Source organism: Equus quagga, chromosome 1 (assembly GCF_021613505.1).
Source record: "Equus quagga isolate Etosha38 chromosome 1, UCLA_HA_Equagga_1.0, whole genome shotgun sequence".
Taxonomy (NCBI): Eukaryota; Metazoa; Chordata; class Mammalia; order Perissodactyla; family Equidae; genus Equus; species Equus quagga.
Window position 1 is genome coordinate 145,948,612 of NC_060267.1, and position 20,693 is coordinate 145,969,304.

The window sequence follows — 20,693 nt, forward strand, 5'->3', positions numbered from 1 at the left end:
CATTGTAGGCCCTCAGCTTCTTTGTTGAAGATTAGTTGTCCATTGATGTGTGGTTTTATTTCTGGGCTTTCAATTCTGTTCCATTGATCTGTGCAGCTGTTTTTGTACCAGTACCATGCTGTTTTGATTACTGTAGCTTTGTAGTATGCTTTGAAGTCAGGGGTTGTGATGCCTGCAGCTTTGTTCTTCTTTCTCAGGATTGCTTTAGCAATTCGGGGTCTTTTGTTGCCCCATATGAATTTTAGGATTCTTTGTTCAATTTCTGTAAAGAATGTCATTGGGATTCTGATTGGGATTGCACTGAATCTGTAGATTGCTTTAGGTAGTATGGACATTTTAACTATGTTTATTCTTCCAATCCATGTGCATGGAATGTCTTTCCATCTCTTTATGTCATCATCATCAATTTCTTTCAGGAAAGTCTTGTAGTTTTCGTTGTATAGGTCTTTCACTTCCTTGGTTAAATTCACCCCAAGGTATTTTATTCTTTTTGTTGCGATTGTGAATGGGATTGAGTTCCTGAGTTCTTTTTCTGTTAGTTTGTTGTTAGAGTATAGAAATGCTACTGATTTATGTATGTTAATTTTATACCCTGTGACTTTGCTCTAGCTGTTGATTATTTCTAATAGTTTTCCTATGGATTCTTTGGGGTTTTCTATATATAAGATCACGTTGTCTGCAAACAGCAAGAGTTTCACTTCTTCATTGCCTATTTGGATTCCTTTTATTTCTTTTCCTTGCCGAATTGCTCTGGCCAAAACCTCCAGTACTGTGTTGAAGAAGAGTGGTGAGAATGGGCACCCTTGTCTTGTTCCTGTTCTCAGAGGAATGGCTTTCAGTTTTGTCCATTGAGTATGATGTTGGCTGTGGGTTTGTCATATATGGCCTTTATTATGTTGAGGTACTTTCAAGAGAAGGTTTTTTTATAGGTGGAAGAACTGTAATGGTCGAGCAGCAGCAAGGGGAGCAAAGAGGCTCTTACCCCAGCTCCCGGGCTGTGAGAGAAAGCATGACCAGAGGAAGAGGCAGGAGACGGAGTACACTTCTATGAAGGGCTGAAGACACAGGGTTTCTGCTGGATTTGGAGCAGCAGTTTCAGAGACACAGGGTTGAGACCATGGGTGGAACTGGGTAAGGATAGGGCCAGGTCAGAGGGGCTGGAGTCATGGGGGACAGTGGCGATGTAGAGGAGATGGCTGGGGAAGCGTGGTGGTGCCTTAGGCTTTGGACATTGACATAAACACAGGATGTGCAGTCTAGTGCTCTTAATCTCAGAGGCCTCTCTGAGGAGGGCACCAGGTTACTCCCAGCAGCCAGGGAGCTTCTCCTGGGGAGAGCCAATGGAAACTGAGAAGCTAAGCTCTTGCCCAGGGCACAGGCCAGGGGAGGACCAACCAAAGCGTCTTCGCCTCCTCCCAGTTCCACTGCCATCACCCCATCTCATCATCAGAATGTTGTGAGGATAAAACAAGGTAATAAATGTTTGCAATTAATTTCAGTGTTGTAATGATGCCCTGCCTGGCGTCTCTGCTTCTACTTTTGCCCTCTTCTAACACATTCTTCAGATAGACGGTGATTTTTAAAATACCAATCTTATTGGGTTACTTCTTTGCTTAAAGAAAAAACAAAATCAATGGCTTTTATTGCCCTCAGAACAAAATTCAAAGGTAAGGACGTGGCCTTATGAGCCCCACTTGGGTCTGGTTCCTCAAATTCCCAGAAATCCTTCCAGCTGCAGCACCTGCCCATTGCTAGTCTTTACCCGAAAGGGCTCCTGCATCCCCTGCCTGCAGCTCTCTCCCTAGATGTGCCTCCTCTGGGAGGTCTTCCAAGCCTCACACGCTGGGACAGCTGCCTTGTTTAACGCTGCAGTGTCCTCTCCTCCTCATCTACAGCATTCTTCCGAGTTCTGGGGAGCAGTTGAGTAGCTGCAGATGGACTGTGCATCTCTGGCTCTAGCGTGCTCCTAAAGCCAAGGCAAGGCACTCAGGGCCTCCTTGACTGATGAGAGCATGAGTGGGTCAGCGAGCACGGCAAAGCTCAGGGCTGTATGAGTCAGAGCCAAGCTCGAGGACTCAGCCTGCTCTGTGCCTGGCAGTAACCTGGGGCTGTTAGTTGGGGTGGGGGGTGGCATTCCTTTTCTATCTCCTTGGACCTTGGAGGCAGATTGCCAGAGTCCTTTGCTTTTTACACCCAGCCAGGGCACCCAAGATTAGAATCCTGAGGGTCAGTGTAAAGGGACTTATGAAATCATCGGTTTGAAAAGCCACACAGGTTAGCAGTGAGCTGAGATGGAGGCAGGGGGCTGGAGCATCTTTGAAGAGAACGCAAGACTGAAGCTTTGATTTTGACTGGACACAGAGCTTCTCTCAGCGAGATCAAATGTCCTATAGGGCCCCCACCTTAGCCAGAGGGGCCTGGGCCAGCCACTAGAAGGAACCACAACGTTCTCTTCATCCACAGCCTTTTCACCCACCTACCTGCATAGACTCCACAACTCCAAATTTTTTCTCCCCCTACACCCACATACTTGGAAAGGCTCTACCTAGCTGTTTCGTTCTGGGCTTGACTGCGTTTTGAGGGCAGAGGGACCCCAGATTGAGGGTGTCAGGGGAGCCATACCCCTACCAAGACTATCAGAGAACAGATAGGCCCAAGACCCTAACCCAGAACAGGGCGTTGGGCGTAGGGCTCTGGGACGAGAAAGGTGATGATGCTTCCGAGATTGGGCTCAGCAGCACGTGCTGCCACTGGGGCAGGCCATGGTGCTGCCTCCGTCAGTAAGGCTGGACTTGCTCATAGGTCCCAGCTATTATCAGGGGAAAATTTAGGCAGCTCCCTGCTGCTGCTGGTCTGGCTCTTGGAGACACAATCAGAACTGTGTGCTGCTCACAGAGGCCACTTCCGTGCAGGAAGATCCTCGTGGGGCTTCTTTGTCATTTTCTGAGGGTGCTGACTTCAGAGACCTGGAGGGAGCAGCAGGCTGTTACTGGCTGACCAGGAATTGGTCCCATGGCAGCGTTCCTCCCCATCCCCTCCCCAAATGAGGAAGAATCTAACCCAAAGCTGATCAGATGTCTGTGGTTCCTGAGGGCCCAGTATTGGCCTCTAAGCAACAATGGACACATGATGAGGTAGAGGTCTGGGCTTCTGGGATAGAGGCCACTGATATGAGGCCCAGGGCCTGGGCTTCAGAGAAAGGAAGCAGCTCACCGTGGGTGGGGCCCTTGCTCCAGGTCCTCGATGGTGTCCTTTAGGGGCTGGCCCCGTGTCTCTGGCAGCAGGATGCAGAGTAAGCCTGCCACAATGGGGAGGGTACCGTAGATGATCATTGGGACGGCCTCCTGGTAATCACCCAGCAGGATCACGAGTGGTGTGAGGATGCCTCCAATCCTCGAGAAGATGCCGACCAGCCCCATGCCTGTCTGCCTGAGGGAAGACCAGTACAAACTAAGCAGACTCAGCCTCAACTCCAGGCCCCAGCTCCACCTCAGCATACTTCCTTGGGAGAGCCCAGACCCCTCATTATGGCCTCCACAGTCCTGCAGGGTTTCCAGGCTCATCCAGCCCACGCGGGCTTCCAGCTCTCTGCTCCTGCACACTGAACTACTTGTAGTCCAACTGTGTATCATGCTTCTCCCACTTCCAGGCCTCTCTGTCCACCTGCTACACTCCTGCTTGCCTAGCAAGTCTCACTCAGGTCAAAGGCTGCGTCTCCTTACCACCCCCTACCCCCACCCGAGTGTTCTTCTTCTGAGTCATTCATTCTTAGACGTATTCCCTATTCCAGTCCTGACAAAGCCATGGCATGGTCTACTTCTGCATCTGTCCTCCACCAGCCCAGGGACAATTTGGGGCTTGGACTAGATTTCTAGTTGCCCTGCACCCCACCCAGCACTGCTGCCCCAGAGCCACCCCCATAAGCTATTTGTGGAACAGTGGTAAGGAGAGAGGAGGGGTGGCCAATATCAGGGTCTCAGGAGCAGAGGAGCAGGAGTTGCATCAGCAGCCCTTACCGGATGATGGTGGGGAAGAGCTCAGCAGAGTACACGTAGGAGATGGTAAATGCGGCAGCCGTGGCAAATTTCCCCACCACGGCTAGCACAGTGACCACCACAGGCAGATCTGGTGGAAGATGCTGGTCAGCCATACAAAGGGTGGACAGCCCCACCACCTGGGCCCTGCCCCCTGCCCTGTCTACCTAAACTGCTCACCCCTTCTGCACTTGAACCCCAGGGAAGCCCTCACTCTTGAAAAGGAAGCAGTGGGCCCCTGGCAGCAGCAGAATGGTGTAGAGCGGGATGGGGGAAAGCCAGCCCTGGTACCTGCTGGGACGAAGATGATGGCAATACACATGATGCCACCCAGAACCAGAGTTCCCATCTGGCTCCACTTGCGGCCCAACCACTGCATCATGAAGATGCTAGAGCAGCGGGCAGGAATCTCAACTGCTCCAAAGATCAGCTGCGTCAGGTAGATGTCCAGCCCAAAGTCCCCTACTTTGAGGCCCAGGCCGAAGTACCCCAGACTGTCCACAAACCTACAAAGTGTCCAAGAGTCCTTGTCAGTGCTGGGTGACACCATCACTTTCAGAGGGAGAGCCTGCCTTAGCCAGAAGTCACAACAGGAGAGAGTAGCACAGCCAGGGAAAGACCCAGTCATTCCCACACAGCCCATCCCAGCCAGAGAGCCACCATTGACATCCCACTGACACACATCAGGGACATGGCAGCCCTTCGGCTCCAGGCACAGGGAGGGGCATGGGTCCTGGTGCACTCACCAGACTGCGAAGAGAACCAAGGTCATCTTCTGGAGCTTGGGGTGTCTGAACAGATCCAGGGCGTTCCCTGAGGGGCCTTTCTCCTCTGGGACGAGCTGGGAGGAAGATGTAGAGTGAGGGTCCAGGCAGAAAGGTCTGTGTGGGTCAATTCAGGGGCAGGGCTGGACCCAGCCTACTGGAAGTACCTGGCTCAGGAGCTCTGGGGAGAGTTTCCGCTTGTTGACCGCGGCCACCTTCTGGATCAGTTTTTTAGCCTCCTCTACCCTCCCACGGGTCAGGAGCCACCGTGCTGACTCTGGGAGAACCCTGTGCATCAGGAATGGCTGTGACTTTGGGGTCTGAAGTCCTAGAGCCTTCTCACTCCCCCAGGAGCCTTCTCGGCTGTTCCAGTGCACACTGAACCCCAACCCCTGCAGGCTCCCTCTCCCAGACGTGTCTCTGAGTGTCCCACGAGGTGGCCGTGGGTGCTGCACTCCAAGCCCACTGCAGCACAGCTATCCTAGGGGTGGCTTGCTCCTGGGAAGTATCTCCTCACCAGAAGTAGAAGAAGAGCAGCAAGACAGGTGCAGTGCCGACAATCTGAAAGAGTCTCCAGTTACGGATACCATAGGCGAGTCCCGCCAGCGCCATCTGCCCCGCAGAGAAGCTGCACTGGCCCAGGACCACGGAGAGTGTCCTCCATGAGGGCCCCAGCCACTCTGTAACTGTGTGAACAGAGAGGCTGAGACCGGGCCAGACCCTGCCCTCACTCCCTGTCATTCCCTAGATGCCACCCTGTCAGGGTTGGGGCCTCAGTCCCAGCACAGGGAGCACCCATGTGACCACTCTAGGTGTAGGGTCCTGACAAGGCCCCCACAACCAGTCTGGGAATGTGGCCAGCCCAGACCCCAAGGCCTCGCCCTGTGGTTGAAGGTTTCAGTGCCCAGATACTCACGTAGGGTGACATTGCTAAAGGTAAATCCAGCGACAGCAGTAGCCACAGCAAAGCGAAGGACCATGTAGAGCTCAAAGCTGGGCACGAAGGCTGGGGCCAGGCCAAAGATAGCGAAGAGGAGCAGCTGCACCAGGATGGTGGCCTTGCGGCCGATCCTGGGGTAACAAAGGAGCAGGTCCAGGAGGGAATCTCTCTGAGGAGAAGGAAGTGAGGGAGACCCAGCCCTGCCCTAGGCTCTCTGTCTGAGGGAGGGAAGAACAGGGCCTTATCCTGGAGACCAGTGTGAGGGACAACGGGGAGACTTGGCCCTGTGCCAGGAGCCTAAGAGCATACTAGGTGAGGGGTGAGCTGGTCAAGGTTCTTACCAGTCACAGAGTGGCCCAAAGATGAAAGCCCCAATGAGGAGTCCAGCCATGAAGACTGACTGCGAGGTATCTGTCAGATGCTTCTGATCACAAACCAGGTTGAACTGAGACAGACATAGGCAGATGTGAGTCTAAGGGCAGCGGAGGGCAAGTCCTTTGTCATCCAGCCCACCCACTACAAACCTCTCAGGGCAGGTGCCCATGGTTCCCAAACTGTGTGCCAAGGTACCCAGAGCACCAGAGTGAATTCACAGGGCACACACAGCATGATATTTCACATTTTTAAGGAAAATACAGCAATACTCAACATCTGTCTGATATTGCACGAACAACTGCCAGCTCAGGATGGTTCAGTTTCAACATGAGATCATGCTACATTCCTTTCAGTGACATCCTGTCTACGTGAAGTTGTGTTTTTGGCAGTTGCTGTGAAAAGGCAAGCACCATGTGAGCATCAGTGCGGGACAAAAAATGAAGGTGGCAGTGTTCAAGCTTGGAGAAGCTGTGCAGTTCCCAATAGGCACAGACATCCTATTAGTAATGGTATTTACTTAAGAATGAAATAAAAATATTTTCTTTCAATTTATGTGTATTATTTTTTTAAATAGCTAATAAGTTGTTAGGACTTAAATACTTGTTAAGTTGTTTGGACCTAATTTACTTTATTATATATTTATTATAATTATTATATATTATATTATATATAATATTATATATTTCTTTTGGCCTGGAAATGCCATGTAAATTACTGACACACTAAGGGAGCAAAGTTTGGGAACCTCTGACAGACCACTAATTACTGCTTCCTGAGAAATGGGGCCTGTTTTCCACAGCCAGGGCCCCCTTGTGACCCACTTAGGCCTTTCCAAGTTTTCCCATCCAGCTGCAAAATTCCCCTGAAACTCTCATGGTTCACAGGCAATCAGAATCCCAAGGAACCCTCACACACCCCTTGAGGAAGGAAATTAGGATGGAGGAACATGCAAATGCTCACACACACACATACATGGGGCAGCAGGCGGGGGCAACCCGGCTGGAGACTCACAGAGAGAACCTAGCAGACAGAGCGGGAAACCAAGTGGAGAAAATGTGAGTGTCCACATAGCTCTGTACACATGTCTACTGCATGTGCACATACATGTGACTCACCCCTCCCCACACTGGTTTTGTAGGCCCTTCAGGGAGTTTTGTGCCCCCTGCACACAGCTCAGCTCCATACACAAATGACTTGTGAGCTCTCCTCCAGAGCTCATAGAGACAGCTTCACAACAACGACTAACGCCTTTTCAAAAACTTTTAAAGACTGGCTCTGAGCTAACATCTGTTGCCAATCTGCGCCCAGGATCCGAACCAGTGAAACCCTGGGCCGCTGAAGTGAAGCGTGCCGACTTACCACTCAGCCACCAGGCCAGCCCCAACTAACGCCTTTTGAGTGCTTACTCTGTGTTGGGTACTATGCTAAATGCCTTACATACATTACCTCATATAATTCTGACAACAGTCCTTGACTTACTATTATATTTCCCTAAGGGAGGAGAGGTTAAGCAGCTAATCCTAGGTCCCACAGCTGGATGGCAGTTGAGTTCAGACATCTCTATTGTCCCAGACAGAGATTACAACTGAGTGAAAGCTAAGAGGATGTTCCCTGAATGAATGAATGAATGAACTAATACCCACAGTTAGCCAACTAACCAATTATCATCAGTTAAATAACCCTTAGCAAGAAATTAATCAATCCAGGAGATATCACTGTGCTCATACTTCTGTTCTCAAGGGTAACTGTTAATTTTTAAGAACTTTGACTATGTTGTCAAACGATTAACTGATTGACCCTGGGAATGAAGCAGAGCAGGACAGGGGACTTGAACTTGCTATTCCATCCAGTTCTATCCTGTTTGGTTTATTTTTTTAGCAACCCCAGATTGCCTCTGTAGTTAGAACTATTTAAAATAAATAATAATGAAGAAAAGCCTGCTGCTGTCAGCCTCTGGAGTCAGAATTGAGTGACTTTGTGTGACTTTGAGTTGGTCGGCCTCTCTGTTGGTGTCTTAGTTTCCCCTGTACAAAATGGGGATAAAATATTCTACACAGTATCGCCCAATAGGATTAAAGGCATTAACACATGGAACCCCCTTAGCACAGTGGCTGTCACACAGGAAGCTCTCAGTAAGACAGCACAGGCCCCTGTGCTCATGAAGCTCACAGCTGGTGGCATAGCCACCTCAGACACAAGGGGCTGTAGTGCTTTGAAGGCATGGATGCCAAGCCATGGGACTCTTCCAAGGCTGGCACCTCTGCTCAGTGGCCACCATTCACTACCTCCCTATAGTTTATGTATCCTTTATTTCATTAGATCATCATTCTATCCCCAGGAAGACTTATCTTTCCCACTGCACAGCAAAAGAAACAGGCTTGGAGAGGTGCCAAGGTGTACTCAAGCTCGTGTGGTGGTATCATGGTGCAGATGGAACCGAGATGAAGAGGGCTGCAGCTTGGGACACCAGGCATCACCCTCCCCAGCCCTAACGCCCCAGTGGATGGTTCTGTCTGGGGCCTGCCACGGTGGCCCACAGAATCCCACCCCTATTTCTTGGAGCACACCTCATGCCATCTCCCTCCTCAGTTCCAAAACCTTCAATGGCTCCCTTTGGTCTCAAAGACAAAGCACTAGAGACCAAATTCCATAGCACTGTCTCTAAGACCCGCTAAGAGTTGGCTCTTGCCTCTTTCCCAGCCTTTTTTGTATGCCAGCATTCCTCAAACACACCAAGCATTTTCATGCCTCCAGACCCTAGAAATGGCTATTCTCTCTGCTTCCCCTTCCCTCCCACTCCTGCTCCATCTTTGGTCCCAGGACAGACCACACTGCTGTTGCTATTCATTGATGGTCTCTTCCCAACTCTATTCAGGGGTTCATGTGGACAGGACCAGGAGTCATTTTTTTCTTTTACCAAGGATGGGCACCCAGGAAATGTTGGACAGGAAGGTTGAGAAGGAGAAATGTACTCTGCCCTTCAGGAGCACACAGCCTATAAGGAAATGTGCTCTTTTCTTCTCAAATTAGGATTTTTTGTATTTCAGCTTGAATATGAAGCTGCTGGTTATACTAAGGATGTACCTCAGAGAGGGTCCTCTGAATCAGTGTGGCAGATTCCCTCCTCATCGACGGGAAACAGAGGAGGAGATCTTACACCGAGGTAGCTCACTCTGGAACGGAGCTTGGGGTTACCATGTGGTACATGGACCAAACTATCAAAGGTGCCTGTTCCCTTGGGAGTCGCAGTCCTTGGAAGGGTGGAGTGGGAGGGAGCATGTCAGGGAAGGGCAAAAGGTCCAAGGCCCCACCCCAGTGTCAGCACAGTTTAGGGTGATGACTGAGGATAAAGAAAGAGGACCTCAATCCTTGAGAACATCCCATTCAATTCCCATACCCCTGCCCACCGCTATTCCAGGCACACCAAGTTCCTGCTGCTCCCCAGACGCATCGCCTGCTTCCTGCTGCTGGGACTTGCTTTTGCTATTCTCTGTCTGCAAAGACCTTTCCCTTTTCTCTATCAACATTCTTCTGGTACCTTGGCGCCCAACTCACATACCAACTCCTTTGGGAAGTTGCCTGCCCATGCCCTCTCCAGGAGGAAGTGAATTCTAGCTTCAGGGCCCATCCAGCCCTTTCTCCCCCTGCAAGGCGCCCAGATCTTCCCCTGACCATCAGGGGTCCTCAGAGTAGGGGAACAGGGTGCCTCCCTCCTCTGACTGTTCCCTGCACGGATTACACTCAGGGGCCTTCGGCTGAATAAAATTCCACGAGCAGTCCAGCACAGGCTATGAGTTGGCTAGAGTTGGCTCTGAGCAGTCTGGAAGTTTGCTTGGGCTTTAAGCATGAAGAGATTTGGCCAGGTGGGCACACCCAAAGCATCTGAGGACCAATAAAGGTTGGAACCTACCAGGGGAGTGATGCGGGGGAGATGGTGGAGAGGACCATGAGGGTCAGACCAGGCTAGATCCATAGGCTGGGAGAGTTCATAGGCAACCCACCCCCCCATGAGGTGGAATGTGGTGGAGGGTCAGGAGGAAGACAGGCAGGACATATCCTCAGGCAGCCAGGGTGCTGGGGGCAGGTTAATGGTCACACATTAAAAAGTGAATGTTTGCCTTTGGTTAAAACATTGTCCTCTGAAAGCCTCTAAAAAATAAATACTTTTTTACCCATAGAGAAAAAAAAGTGAATGTTTAATCTCTGGACTCCAGATTGCACGCTCCACAAAGGCTCAGGATTTGCCACCATAAAGGTGAGAGGGGCACAGATCCTCCCAACAATGCCCGCCTCTCAGGTTTCTGGACTGTCTGTGTTCTCCCCATTCCCACAGGAATGGCCCATTCGCTGGGCAGCAGCAGCCCCAAGTGGGAGTCCCAGCCCCACGATCAACTTGTTCTGTCGCCCTGGCCAAGTCATCTCTCCACTGTGTGCCTTAACTCCACCATCTGGGAAGCAATGGAACGGCCCTAGATGCTTTCAGAGGCTTCTTCTTGCTCTGAAGTGGCTGGAATGGGAATCTTCCTGTTTACCTGCCTGGGTCCCTCCTAAGAGAATGAAATTAGCAAGAGCAAATGCTAGTTATTTACAGGACAAGTCCCAGAGTCATGGGCGTCCTCCCGCATCCCAGAGGCAGGAAGGCAGAGATCTAGAAGCTGAAAGGTAGAAATCCCAAGTCAAGCAAGCAGGAAGGCAGATGAGTGGAGAGGGGAAGCGACAGCATAAGAGTTAGGAAAACACAGGAAGATGGGTAGGCAGGCAGACGTGCAGGGACAGACTGAAAGACAAAGGCAATGGACAGACAGGTGGGGCATTGGAGAGAGGGAAAAGCACAGATGGGAAAACAGGGAGGGAAAAAGAGAAAGGCAGGCAACTGGGCAGACAGGCAGAGGGACAGACAAAAGGATAGGCAGAGACGGATGGACAGATGAGCAGACAGAACAGAGAGAAAATGGATAGAGAGGTAGATGGGCCAATAGGCAGAGGACAAAGAAAAATTGGCAGAAAGAAAAACAGGCATAGCAATGGTCAACCAGTCAGGCATGGGGGCACGAGGGTAGATAGGGAGAGAGCAAGACCAGAGGCTGAGGGCAGAGGGTCAGGCAGAGGTACTGAAAGGCCCCAGACAGACAGGCAAAAACACAGCCCTACCTCGTTCTTTAGAGATGGGGCCCTGTTCTCAGGATAGTCCCAGCCTGCATCGCAAGGCTGTGTCTCATTGAAGCGGTGGCTGAGGATGTCCTCCAGGCTGGCATTGTCAGGGGGCGGCCGGAACATGAGGCAGGACTCGGGATTGCCTGCAGCATCTAGAGGCATGCTCAGTGTCAGCTGCTCAGCAGCACTCAGGTTGAAAGTATGACTCTTGACCCAGGCCACTGAACAGTAGTGGGTCTCATCCAGGACCATGAAGACCTGGGCAAATAGGTAGAAGGCATTCAGGAAGTTGGGGACACACATCAGTATCACCAGCTGTATCTGGAAGCGACCGAAGTGGCCTATTTCAGCCAGGACCTCGGCAAATTGAGCCATGTCTACTGGTCATCACCTCCTCAGTCTGGGGCCACCACACAGCTCTGGAGCTTGGCTCTGGGGCATCTGCTCCTCTGGGCAGTGGTGACAGCTGCATTAATGTTTAATCCAGCCTTGCCCAACTCCACATGTCACACCTCAGCTCCCTATCCATGGCCTGGGAAAGGCAGAATATGTTGAAAAAATAGCCCATTCTGGCTTGCAGAATCTGAGGATGTTTTATTGACTGTGTGACAGACTCAGGCAAAACAAGAGGAACCAAGAGGACCTCCTCAATCCCAGCACATGAGGGTGAGCTTTAGCCAAATATTCTATCACACACAGCAGCACCTCCCCTCCAACTGCAACATCCTAAACAATTCACATCCAGCTCAAATCCCTCCCCCTACGAAAGAACCCAAATTCTGAGAGTAGTTGCAACACTCAGAGGGACACAGAAGTCCCTTCTAGGGACCAGCCACTAGGCAGTTGGGGGTAAATCAAGAGAGCAGCCTGCATATGAACTCTGCCAGCAGCCCAATCTGGCCTCTTGAGCCTGATGATCTTCTCTTTCTCCTGTGGGTCTCTAGTATGTGGTGGTATGCAAGACCAGTCAATCCCAGGTGAGCATGAAGGCCAGGAGACCCACCAAGTATATAAATGCCTTTCTTTTTCAGCACCAAAGGCAATTCAAGAATGCAGAGCAATTACAGAAGAATCAAGAGTGGCTTTTTTTTTTTTTTTTTTGGTGAGGAAGACTGTCCCTCAGCTAACATCTGTGCCAATCTTCCTCTACTTTGCATGTGGGATGCCACCACAGCATGGCTTGGTGAGCAGTGCGTAGGTCCACACCTAGGATCCATACCTGCGAACCTCAGGCCCCTGAAGAGGAGTGCATGAATTTAACCACTATGCTACTGGGCCAGCCCCAACAGCTGCATTTTGAGCTCTACTCTAGTCAAGGAAGAAACCGTTAACACATTCTCAAGATAAAAAACACGTGCAAGATGCCCCAGAGTAGTGTTAGTCAACCTAAGCAATTTCAGTGATAAAGAGAAACACAGGACAAAGTCTCTCTGCTACAGCTCCAGCTGTGGAAGCCCTGTGGGGAGCTATTCCTAACCTTGCTGGAGTCAAGTTTGGGATGCGGCAAGCATGGTGGCAGGCAGGTCAGGATTCTTATAGGACTGGGGACTAACAGAAAGGCAGGACCTCCCAGACGAGGAGTCTCCCAAAGAGAAGAGCCCCCATCCTTTTTACCCTGGGCTAGGTCTTACTGGAGGTAGACTCAGGACTTGGAAGGTGTCTAGCTCAGTCATGGGAGGTGGGGAATGACGGGACTAAAGAAAGCATTAGGGGAAAATCCACACGTATGCATGCGCACACACATTCATGTATTTGCTCGTGTATGCATAGGAAAGCTTTTCCATGTTTTGAATTTTGAACCATTTTAAGAGGTGGGCAGAGGAGCATGGGTGCAGGGCAGTCCTGGATACAGTGTGCCTGTATCTGGCCACCTGGCTGGCAGAGCTGCTGGTTGCCCGTTAATCAGTCAGCCTGTAGAGCAGGTCAAGGCAGGGCAGACAGTGGAGGGCAGAGGCAAGGGTCCACGACCCTGAGTAAGGAGAGCACTTTCCTCTCTGCTCCATCCCAAACTCCCCACCACTGTCCCCAGCTCTGTCTTTTATTCCTCGTGTGTTCTTGTCCTCAGCATTGCCTGGATTGAATGGCCAAGAAAACAGATGCTACCGGTTGCCACTGCCCAGTTTGGTGCTTCCATTATGAGGGAGAACTGAGGTGGAGACGTGAGCCTATCCTCAGTCTTCATCACCTCCTCACTCCAGTCAAGGAAAGGATTTTTGCTTCTTTCAGCTCCACGTAGCCAAAGGAGCTGGAGCTAGGAGGCAGGAAGCTTGGGCTCTGCTACTGATTCATTGTGATCCCTAGTCTGTCCCTTCTACCTCTCTGGGCCTCAATTTCTCCAACTGTGTAAACGGCAAGATTAAATTAGATGGTGCCTAAAAATCCTTTCCTTTCTTGGTGTGTGATTCTAAAATAGACAAAGATAGATAATGATGAGACTCTCAACATACGAGTGAGACATAACCAAAGACTTTCCATAGTTGAAACTATGATCCCAAAATCTTGGTACTCGGGTACTGAACGCCACTGGCTTCACTTTACTTCTACATTCCCCAAATCCTAATTTTTTGGTTAACTTATATCTCCTCTTAACCCTGCCCCCATCCCAACCAGTCTGCCAAAGGCTCCCCAAGATGCTTCAAGGCGCACAGCCAGCTCTCTTCTTTGAGGAAGCCCTCCCAGGATCACTGTAGCCCCAGAAACCTCTCTCAACCCTGTGGTCTCACTGACCTGGGAGGTTGAGCCCAACATCAGCATGTGTGCTGGTGGCTGACTTCCCCAAGTAATCTGGGTACCCCCACCATCTTATAAGAGACTTCAGGATAGGACTGGGGTTGCCTCTGGCCCTTCAGGGAAAGCCCACAGGCTGTCTTCTTCCTCTTCCTCTCCTTGTGCCTGCCCTCATTCAAGGGCACAACTAGGACAAAAGAGTGGTGTAACAAGAGTTTTCTAACCACTAGAGCTGTTTAAGTAGAAATGAACACACTCTCTTAAGAGGAAGTGTTCAGGACAATCGCTGGCAGTCATCTGTTCCCAGTGTAGAGGGTGGTGTTTGTGTGTGTGGTGGGGAGAGGGGAAGGTATTCTTCAAACATTGTCTCTAGGAATGCACTAGATGGTGTCTCAAATCTCTTCCAAATTTGAGAATTAATGGTTCTAGTAAATAAAAACCGGGGGTAGGACTTTTGGTTTCTGGTCCAGTATGTAAGGAACTTGGAAGCTGTCATTCTGTTCTAATAAGTGAAAAGCTGAACAAACTGAAAAATCAGCAACTCTTCTTAGATACGTCAGAGAAGTGAGGCCACAGGGCAAGCTGGCGTCCCTCAAATTGGACAGGCAGACAGGTAAATAGAGAGAGTTATAACTCACTGAAGAAATTCAGACACTTCCAGAGGAACCAGTAACAGAGGAGGAAAACCTGAACTGTAACTGACAAATTGCTGGAGAATCAGTGTGGATTAAGTCTGAGTTAAAAACTCTACAGGGGGGTCCCTACACTTCTGTGAGTTTTACCTGGTTCTACCAGGTTCTCACAGTGAATATCAGAAAAATCCCCTGTGCTTCCGGTGGGGGTTGGAGAAAAGTAACCATTCTGAAATATGCACGAGCATTCTGTTCTTCTTAACAAGGCCTACCCTCAAGGGGAACTACTTTACCAGAGCCTAATGTACTGGGGTTTTATCAGACCCTAAATGACCTGGGGGAAGAAAATATCCAACTCTAGCCCCCTCTAGCCTTCCACATGGCGGAAGGGAAATATCCAATCCCAGCCCCCTCTAGCCATCCTGTCCCACTTAGAGGTGGGGGAGACTGAGAAGCACTTGTCAAGTTCACAGCTGAGACACATGCTCACTAAGACTGAGACTTAATCAAAGGACTATAGAAGCTTCCCCTTTCCCCACATCTTACCACCACGTCACTAAAAGCCTATTTACTGGAACTCCTTTTACCCAGTACATCATGTTTGGCTTTCAACAGAAAATTCGAAGGCACACTAAAAGGCAAAACCACGGTTTGAAGAGACATGGCAGGCATCAGAACCAGAATCAGATATGGCAGGGATGTTGGAATTATCAGATGGAGAATTTTTAAAAACTATAAATATGCTAAGGACTTTAATGGAAAATGTAGACAACATGCAAGAACAGATGGGTAATGTAAGCAGAGAGATGGAGATTCTAAGAAGAGATGCTACAGATCAAAAACAGTGCACAGAAATGAAGAATGCCTTTGATGGGCTCATTACTAGATTAGACAAAGCTGAGGAAAGAATCTCTGAGCTTGAGTATATGTCAATGGGAATTTCCAAAACCGAAAAGCAAAGAGAGAAGAAAAAAAAAACAGAACAAGATATCTAAGAACCGTGAGACAAGTACCAACGGTGTAACATGGGCATAAAGGGAATACCAGAAAGAGAAGAGAGACAGGAATGGAAGAAATATTTGAAACAACAATGATTAAGAATTTCCCCCAAATTAACACTGGACACCAAAACACAGATCCAGGAAGCTCAGAGAACACTAAGCAGGATAAATGCAAAAAACACTACACCTAGACAAATCATATTCACATGGTAGAAAATCAAAGATAAAGAAAAAATCCTGAAAGAAGCCAGAGGAGGGGAAAAACCCCACCTTATCTATACAGGAGCAAATATAAGAATTACATCAACTTCTCCTCAGAAACCATGCAAGCAAGAAGAGAGTTGAGTGAAATGTTTAAAGCGCTGAGAGAAAAAAACACCAAGCTAGAATTCTATATCCTGTGAAATTATCCTTCAAAAGTGAAGGAGAAATATAGACTTTCTCAGACAAAGATTGAAGGAATTTGTTGCCAGGAGACCTGATTTGCAAGTAACATTAAAAGAAGTTCTTCAGAGAGAAGGAAAATGATAGAGTCAGAAACTCAACTACATAAAGAGCATCAGAGAAAGGATGAATGAAGGTAAAATAAAAACTTTTATTTTTCCTTTTCTTAGTTGATCTAACAAATAAGTTTGTTGAAAATAATAACAGCAACAACGTATTAGATTACTTATGCAAATATGTATATACATATATATGCATGCATGTGTGTATACACATATATTCATTCCCCTTGGATTGCCCATATATATCATATGAATGAAGCAATGATGCAAATGACACAAAAAAACAAGAGGGAGGAATTGGGATTATTTTGTTATTATATGGTACTGGCACTGCCTGTCAAGTGGTATGATGTTCTTTGAAAATGGACTTGGATTAGTTGTAAATATATACTGGAAGCTTAGCCACTAAAAAAAGTAAAAAGAAGAAATATAATAGACACGCTAAGAAAAGAGAGAAAATGGAATCATATAAAATTCTCAATTAAAACCACAAAAGGCAGAAAAAAAGTAAAAGACAAAAATAGGAAAAAAGAACAAGAGCAATGAATAGACACAGTAACAAATATGGTAGATATTAATCCAACTATATTAATTATCACTTTAAATGTTAATGGTCTAAATACATCAAGTAAAAGGCAGTGGGAGTAGCTGTATTAATTTTAGACAAAGCAGACTTCAGAACAAGAAAAGTTAGGACGGATAAAGAGGGGCATTACATAATGGTAAAGGGGTCAATACTCCAAGAAGACAACAATTCTTAACATGTATTCACCTAAGAACAGGGCAAACACAAGAAGCAAAAACTGAAAGAACGGCAAAGAGAAATAGATGAATCCACTATTATGGTTGGAGACTTAAACATCCTTCTATCAGAAATGAACAGATCAAGCAGGCAGAAAATCAGTAAGTACACAGTTGAACTCAACAGCACCCTCAATCAACTGCATAGAACTGACATCTACAGACTACTTCATCCAACAACAGCAGAATACACATTCTTCTCAAGCTCACATGGAACATTCACCAGGACAGATCACATTCTAGGCTATAAAACACACCATAACAAATTTAAGAGAACAGAAATCATATAATGTCTGCTTTCAGACAACAATGGAATTAAACTAGAAATGAATAACATGAAGATAATTGGAAAATCTCAAAATACTTGGAAATTAAACAACACACTTCTAAATAACATATCGGTCCAAAAATAAACCTCCAGAGAAATTTAAAAATATTTTGAACAAAATGAAATGAAAATACAACTTGTCAAAATTTGTGGGATGCAGTGAAATTAGTGCTTAGAAGAAATTTATAGCAATTTACAGCACTTGCTTCCAGAAGATAGAAGCAGAGGAAACACTCATTCTATGAGGCCAGCATTACCCTAATATAAAAAATCAGACAAAGACATTACAAGAAAAAAAAACTAGAAGGCAAGATCTCTTATGAACAAAGACGCAAAAACTCTCAACAAAATATCAGCAAATCGAATCCAAAAATGTATAAAAAGAATCACACACCACGACATAGTGGGACTTAGCCCAGATATGCCAGGCTAGTTTAACATTCAAAACTCAATTATGTCATCTATCACATCAACAGGCTAAAGAAGAAAAATCACATTACCGTATCAATAGATGCAGAAAAAGCATTGACAAATCCAGTGCCTGTTCATGATAAAAAACTCTCAGCAAACTAGGAATAGAGGGTAACTTCCTCAACTTGGTAAATAGCACCTACAAAAAACCTATAGCTAACACCATACTTGATGACAGAAGCTTTTCCACTAAGATCAGGAAGAAGGCAAGGATATCCTCTCTCACCATTCATTTTCAACAACATACTGGACATCCTAGCTAATGCAATATAAGAAAAGGAAATAAAAGGTATATAGATTGGGAAGGAAGAAAACTGTCTTTGTTTGCAGATAACATGATTATCTATGTAGAAAACCCAAAAGAATTGGCAAAAATACTCCTGGAACTAATAAGTGATTATAACAAAGTTGCAGGATATAAGGTTAATATACAAAAGCTAATCACTTCCCTATATACCAACAATGAACAAGTAGAATCTGAAATTAAAAACACAATACCATTTACACTACCACCCCAGAAATGAAATACTTAGGTATAAATCTAACAAAATATGTACAAGATCTATATGAGAAAACTGTAAAACTCTGATGAAGGAAATCAATGAAGAACCAAATAAATGGAGAAATATTCTAAGTTCATGGATAGGAAGACTCAATATTGTCAAGATGTCAATTCTTCCCAACTTGAACAATTGATTCAACACACTCCCACTCAAAATCCCAGCAAGCTATTTTGCGGATATTGACAAACAGATTCTAAAGTTTATATGAAGAGGCAAAAGATCCAGAATAGCCAACACAATATTGAGGGAGAAGAACGAAGTCGGAAGACTGACAATATCTTACATCAAGACTTACTATAAAGCTACAATACTCAAGAAAGTGTGGTATTGGCAAAAAAAGAAAGAAATAGATCAATGGAAGCGAATAGAGAGCCTAGAAATAGACTCACAGATTCAATTATCTTTGGCAAAAGAGTAAAGGTTATACAATGGAGCAAAGATAGTCTTTCCAACAAATGGTGCTGGGACAACTGGATACCTACAGGCAAAAAAACAAATCTAGACACTGACCCTATACTCTTCACAAAAACTACCTCCAAATGGATCTTAGACCTCAATGTAAAATGCAAAACTATACAACCCTTAGAAGATAGCATAGGTGAAAATCTAGATGACCCTGAGTAGGGTAATAACTTTTTAGATACAGCACCAAAGGCGTGATCCATGAAAGAAATAATAAGTTGGACTTCATTAAAATTAAAACGTTCTGCTCTGTGAAAGACACTGTTAAGAGAATGGCAAGGCAAGACACAGACTGGGAAAAATATTTGCAAAAGACATATCTGATAAAGGACTGTTACCCAAAATATACAAAGAACTCTTAAAATCAAGAAAACAAACAACCTGACTAAAAATGGGCAAAAGGCCTGAACGGACACTTCACTAAAGAACATATACAGATGGCAAATAAGCATATGAAAAGATGCTGAACATCATACCATTAGGGAATTGCAAATTAAAATGACATACCACTACACACCTAATAGAATGGCCAAAATGTAAAACACTGACAACACCAAATGCTGACAAGGATAGAGAGCAACAGGAACTTTCATTCACTGGTGGGAATGCAAAATGGTATAGCCACTTTGGAAGATAGTTGGTGGCCTCTTACAAAACTAGACATACTCTTACTGTATAATCCACAATTGGGCTCCTTGGTATTTACCCAAAGGAGTTGAAAACATATATCCACACAAAAATCTGCACACAGATGTTTACTGCAGTTTTATTTATAATTGTCAAAACTTGGAAGAAACCAGTAGGTGAATGGATTAATAAACTGTAGTACATCGAGACATGGAATATTATTCAATGCTAAAAAGAAATGAGCTATCAAGCTACGAAAAGACATGGAGAGACTTTAAATCCACATTACTGTGCAAGAAGCCATTCTGAAAAGGCTACATACTGTTTGATTCTAACTATAAAACATTCTGGAAAATGAAAAATACTAGAGAGACACTAAAAAGATCAGTGGTTGCCAGGGACTAGAGGGGCTGAAGAGAGGGATCAACAGAGGATTTTAGGACACTGAAACTATTCTGTATGACACTGTGATGATGAATACATGTCATTATACACTTGTCCAAACTCAGAGAATGTACAACAGCAAGAATGAACCCCAATGTAAACTATGGATTTTGAGTAATAATAATGTGTAATGAAGGTTTATCAATTGTAACAAATGTACCACGGAATATTGAGAGTAGGGGAGGCTGTGCATGTGGGGGGTCAGGGTGTATATGGGAACTCTGTGTATTTTCTGCTCAATTTTGCTGTGAAACTAAAACTGCTCTAAAACAGTCTATTGAAGAAAAAAAAAGTGGGGTAGATGAGCTGATTCCAAAGGAGGAATACGTGAACTGCTGCCTAGAGCATTTCTACCACGAAGAAACAGAGCTAAGGAATCAGGCCTCTAGATAAGGTCTGACCTTCTTAGAGAGCAAGTCCGGAGGCTCTATTTACTCTTGCCCCACCTGCTCTTCCCTCCATAAACACCATGGTTACTTTCGAGTAACCAACACCTCCTCTCTGCCCCATAACAGTCGGAGTCCACTTTTACAACTTGCTTATCGTGAAAGCAAATTCAATGAGATGATAACACTGTCAACTCCAAGGCTCCAGGACCTGAGCTCTGAATTACGAGGACCCACAATCTGTCCCGTCCTGGCTCAAAGGCCACCTTCTGCTGAAAAAAATTATTATTAGGGAGATTACCTATCCAGCAGGTAGAGGAATACAGATGGGCCTAGAATCTCACAGGAAACTCCACCACTTCAACATCAAAGCCAAAAGGGACAAGTTCAGCTCTGCTCCAAACTTTCCAAAAGGGACTCCTAAAGGCTTGAATCTGGCACAAGCAGAATCAGAATAAGAAGATCAATGCAAGGAATT

The 20,693-nt window shown here is 46.5% G+C and overlaps 1 protein-coding gene across 5 annotated transcripts; it reads right to left on the reverse strand.

Moving 5' to 3' along the window:
* Positions 1 to 807: 807 nt before the first annotated feature.
* SLC22A13 (solute carrier family 22 member 13) lies at positions 808 to 20,641 on the reverse strand. Of its 5 annotated transcripts, XM_046669335.1 has the most exons (11): positions 20,517 to 20,641; positions 11,265 to 11,525; positions 6,080 to 6,183; positions 5,715 to 5,869; positions 5,316 to 5,484; positions 4,966 to 5,086; positions 4,781 to 4,875; positions 4,326 to 4,540; positions 4,017 to 4,125; positions 3,214 to 3,429; positions 808 to 2,966 (listed from the first exon to the last, which is right to left on the reverse strand). In XM_046669335.1, the coding sequence occupies exons 2-11, from the start codon at positions 11,517 to 11,519 to the stop codon at positions 2,873 to 2,875; spliced, it is 1,533 nt and encodes a 510-aa protein (XP_046525291.1). In that variant the 5' UTR covers positions 11,520 to 11,525; positions 20,517 to 20,641; the 3' UTR covers positions 808 to 2,872. The 5 variants fall into 5 exon arrangements, with proteins under 5 accessions (XP_046525291.1, XP_046525300.1, XP_046525281.1 ...); XM_046669344.1 differs by lacking the exon at positions 20,517 to 20,641 and having other exon boundaries at positions 3,214 to 3,298; positions 11,265 to 11,666; XM_046669325.1 differs by lacking the exon at positions 20,517 to 20,641 and having other exon boundaries at positions 11,265 to 11,666.
* Between the last annotated feature and the right edge of the window lie 52 nt (positions 20,642 to 20,693).

What these genes read in the sequence shown, in the direction of transcription:
- SLC22A13 (XM_046669325.1), bottom strand. Translation starts at nt 11,642, where the DNA reads ATGGCTCAATTTGCCGAGGTCCTGGCTGAAATAGGCCACTTCGGTCGC. An exon ending in CCCCATCTCTAAAGAACGAG is followed by an intron (nt 6,184 to 11,264) that starts GTAGGGCTGTGT and finishes TGTCTGTCTCAG; the next exon opens with TTCAACCTGGTTTGTGATCA. An exon ending in TTGGTTCTCTTCGCAGTCTG is followed by an intron (nt 4,541 to 4,780) that starts GTGAGTGCACCA and finishes GACACTTTGTAG; the next exon opens with GTTTGTGGACAGTCTGGGGT.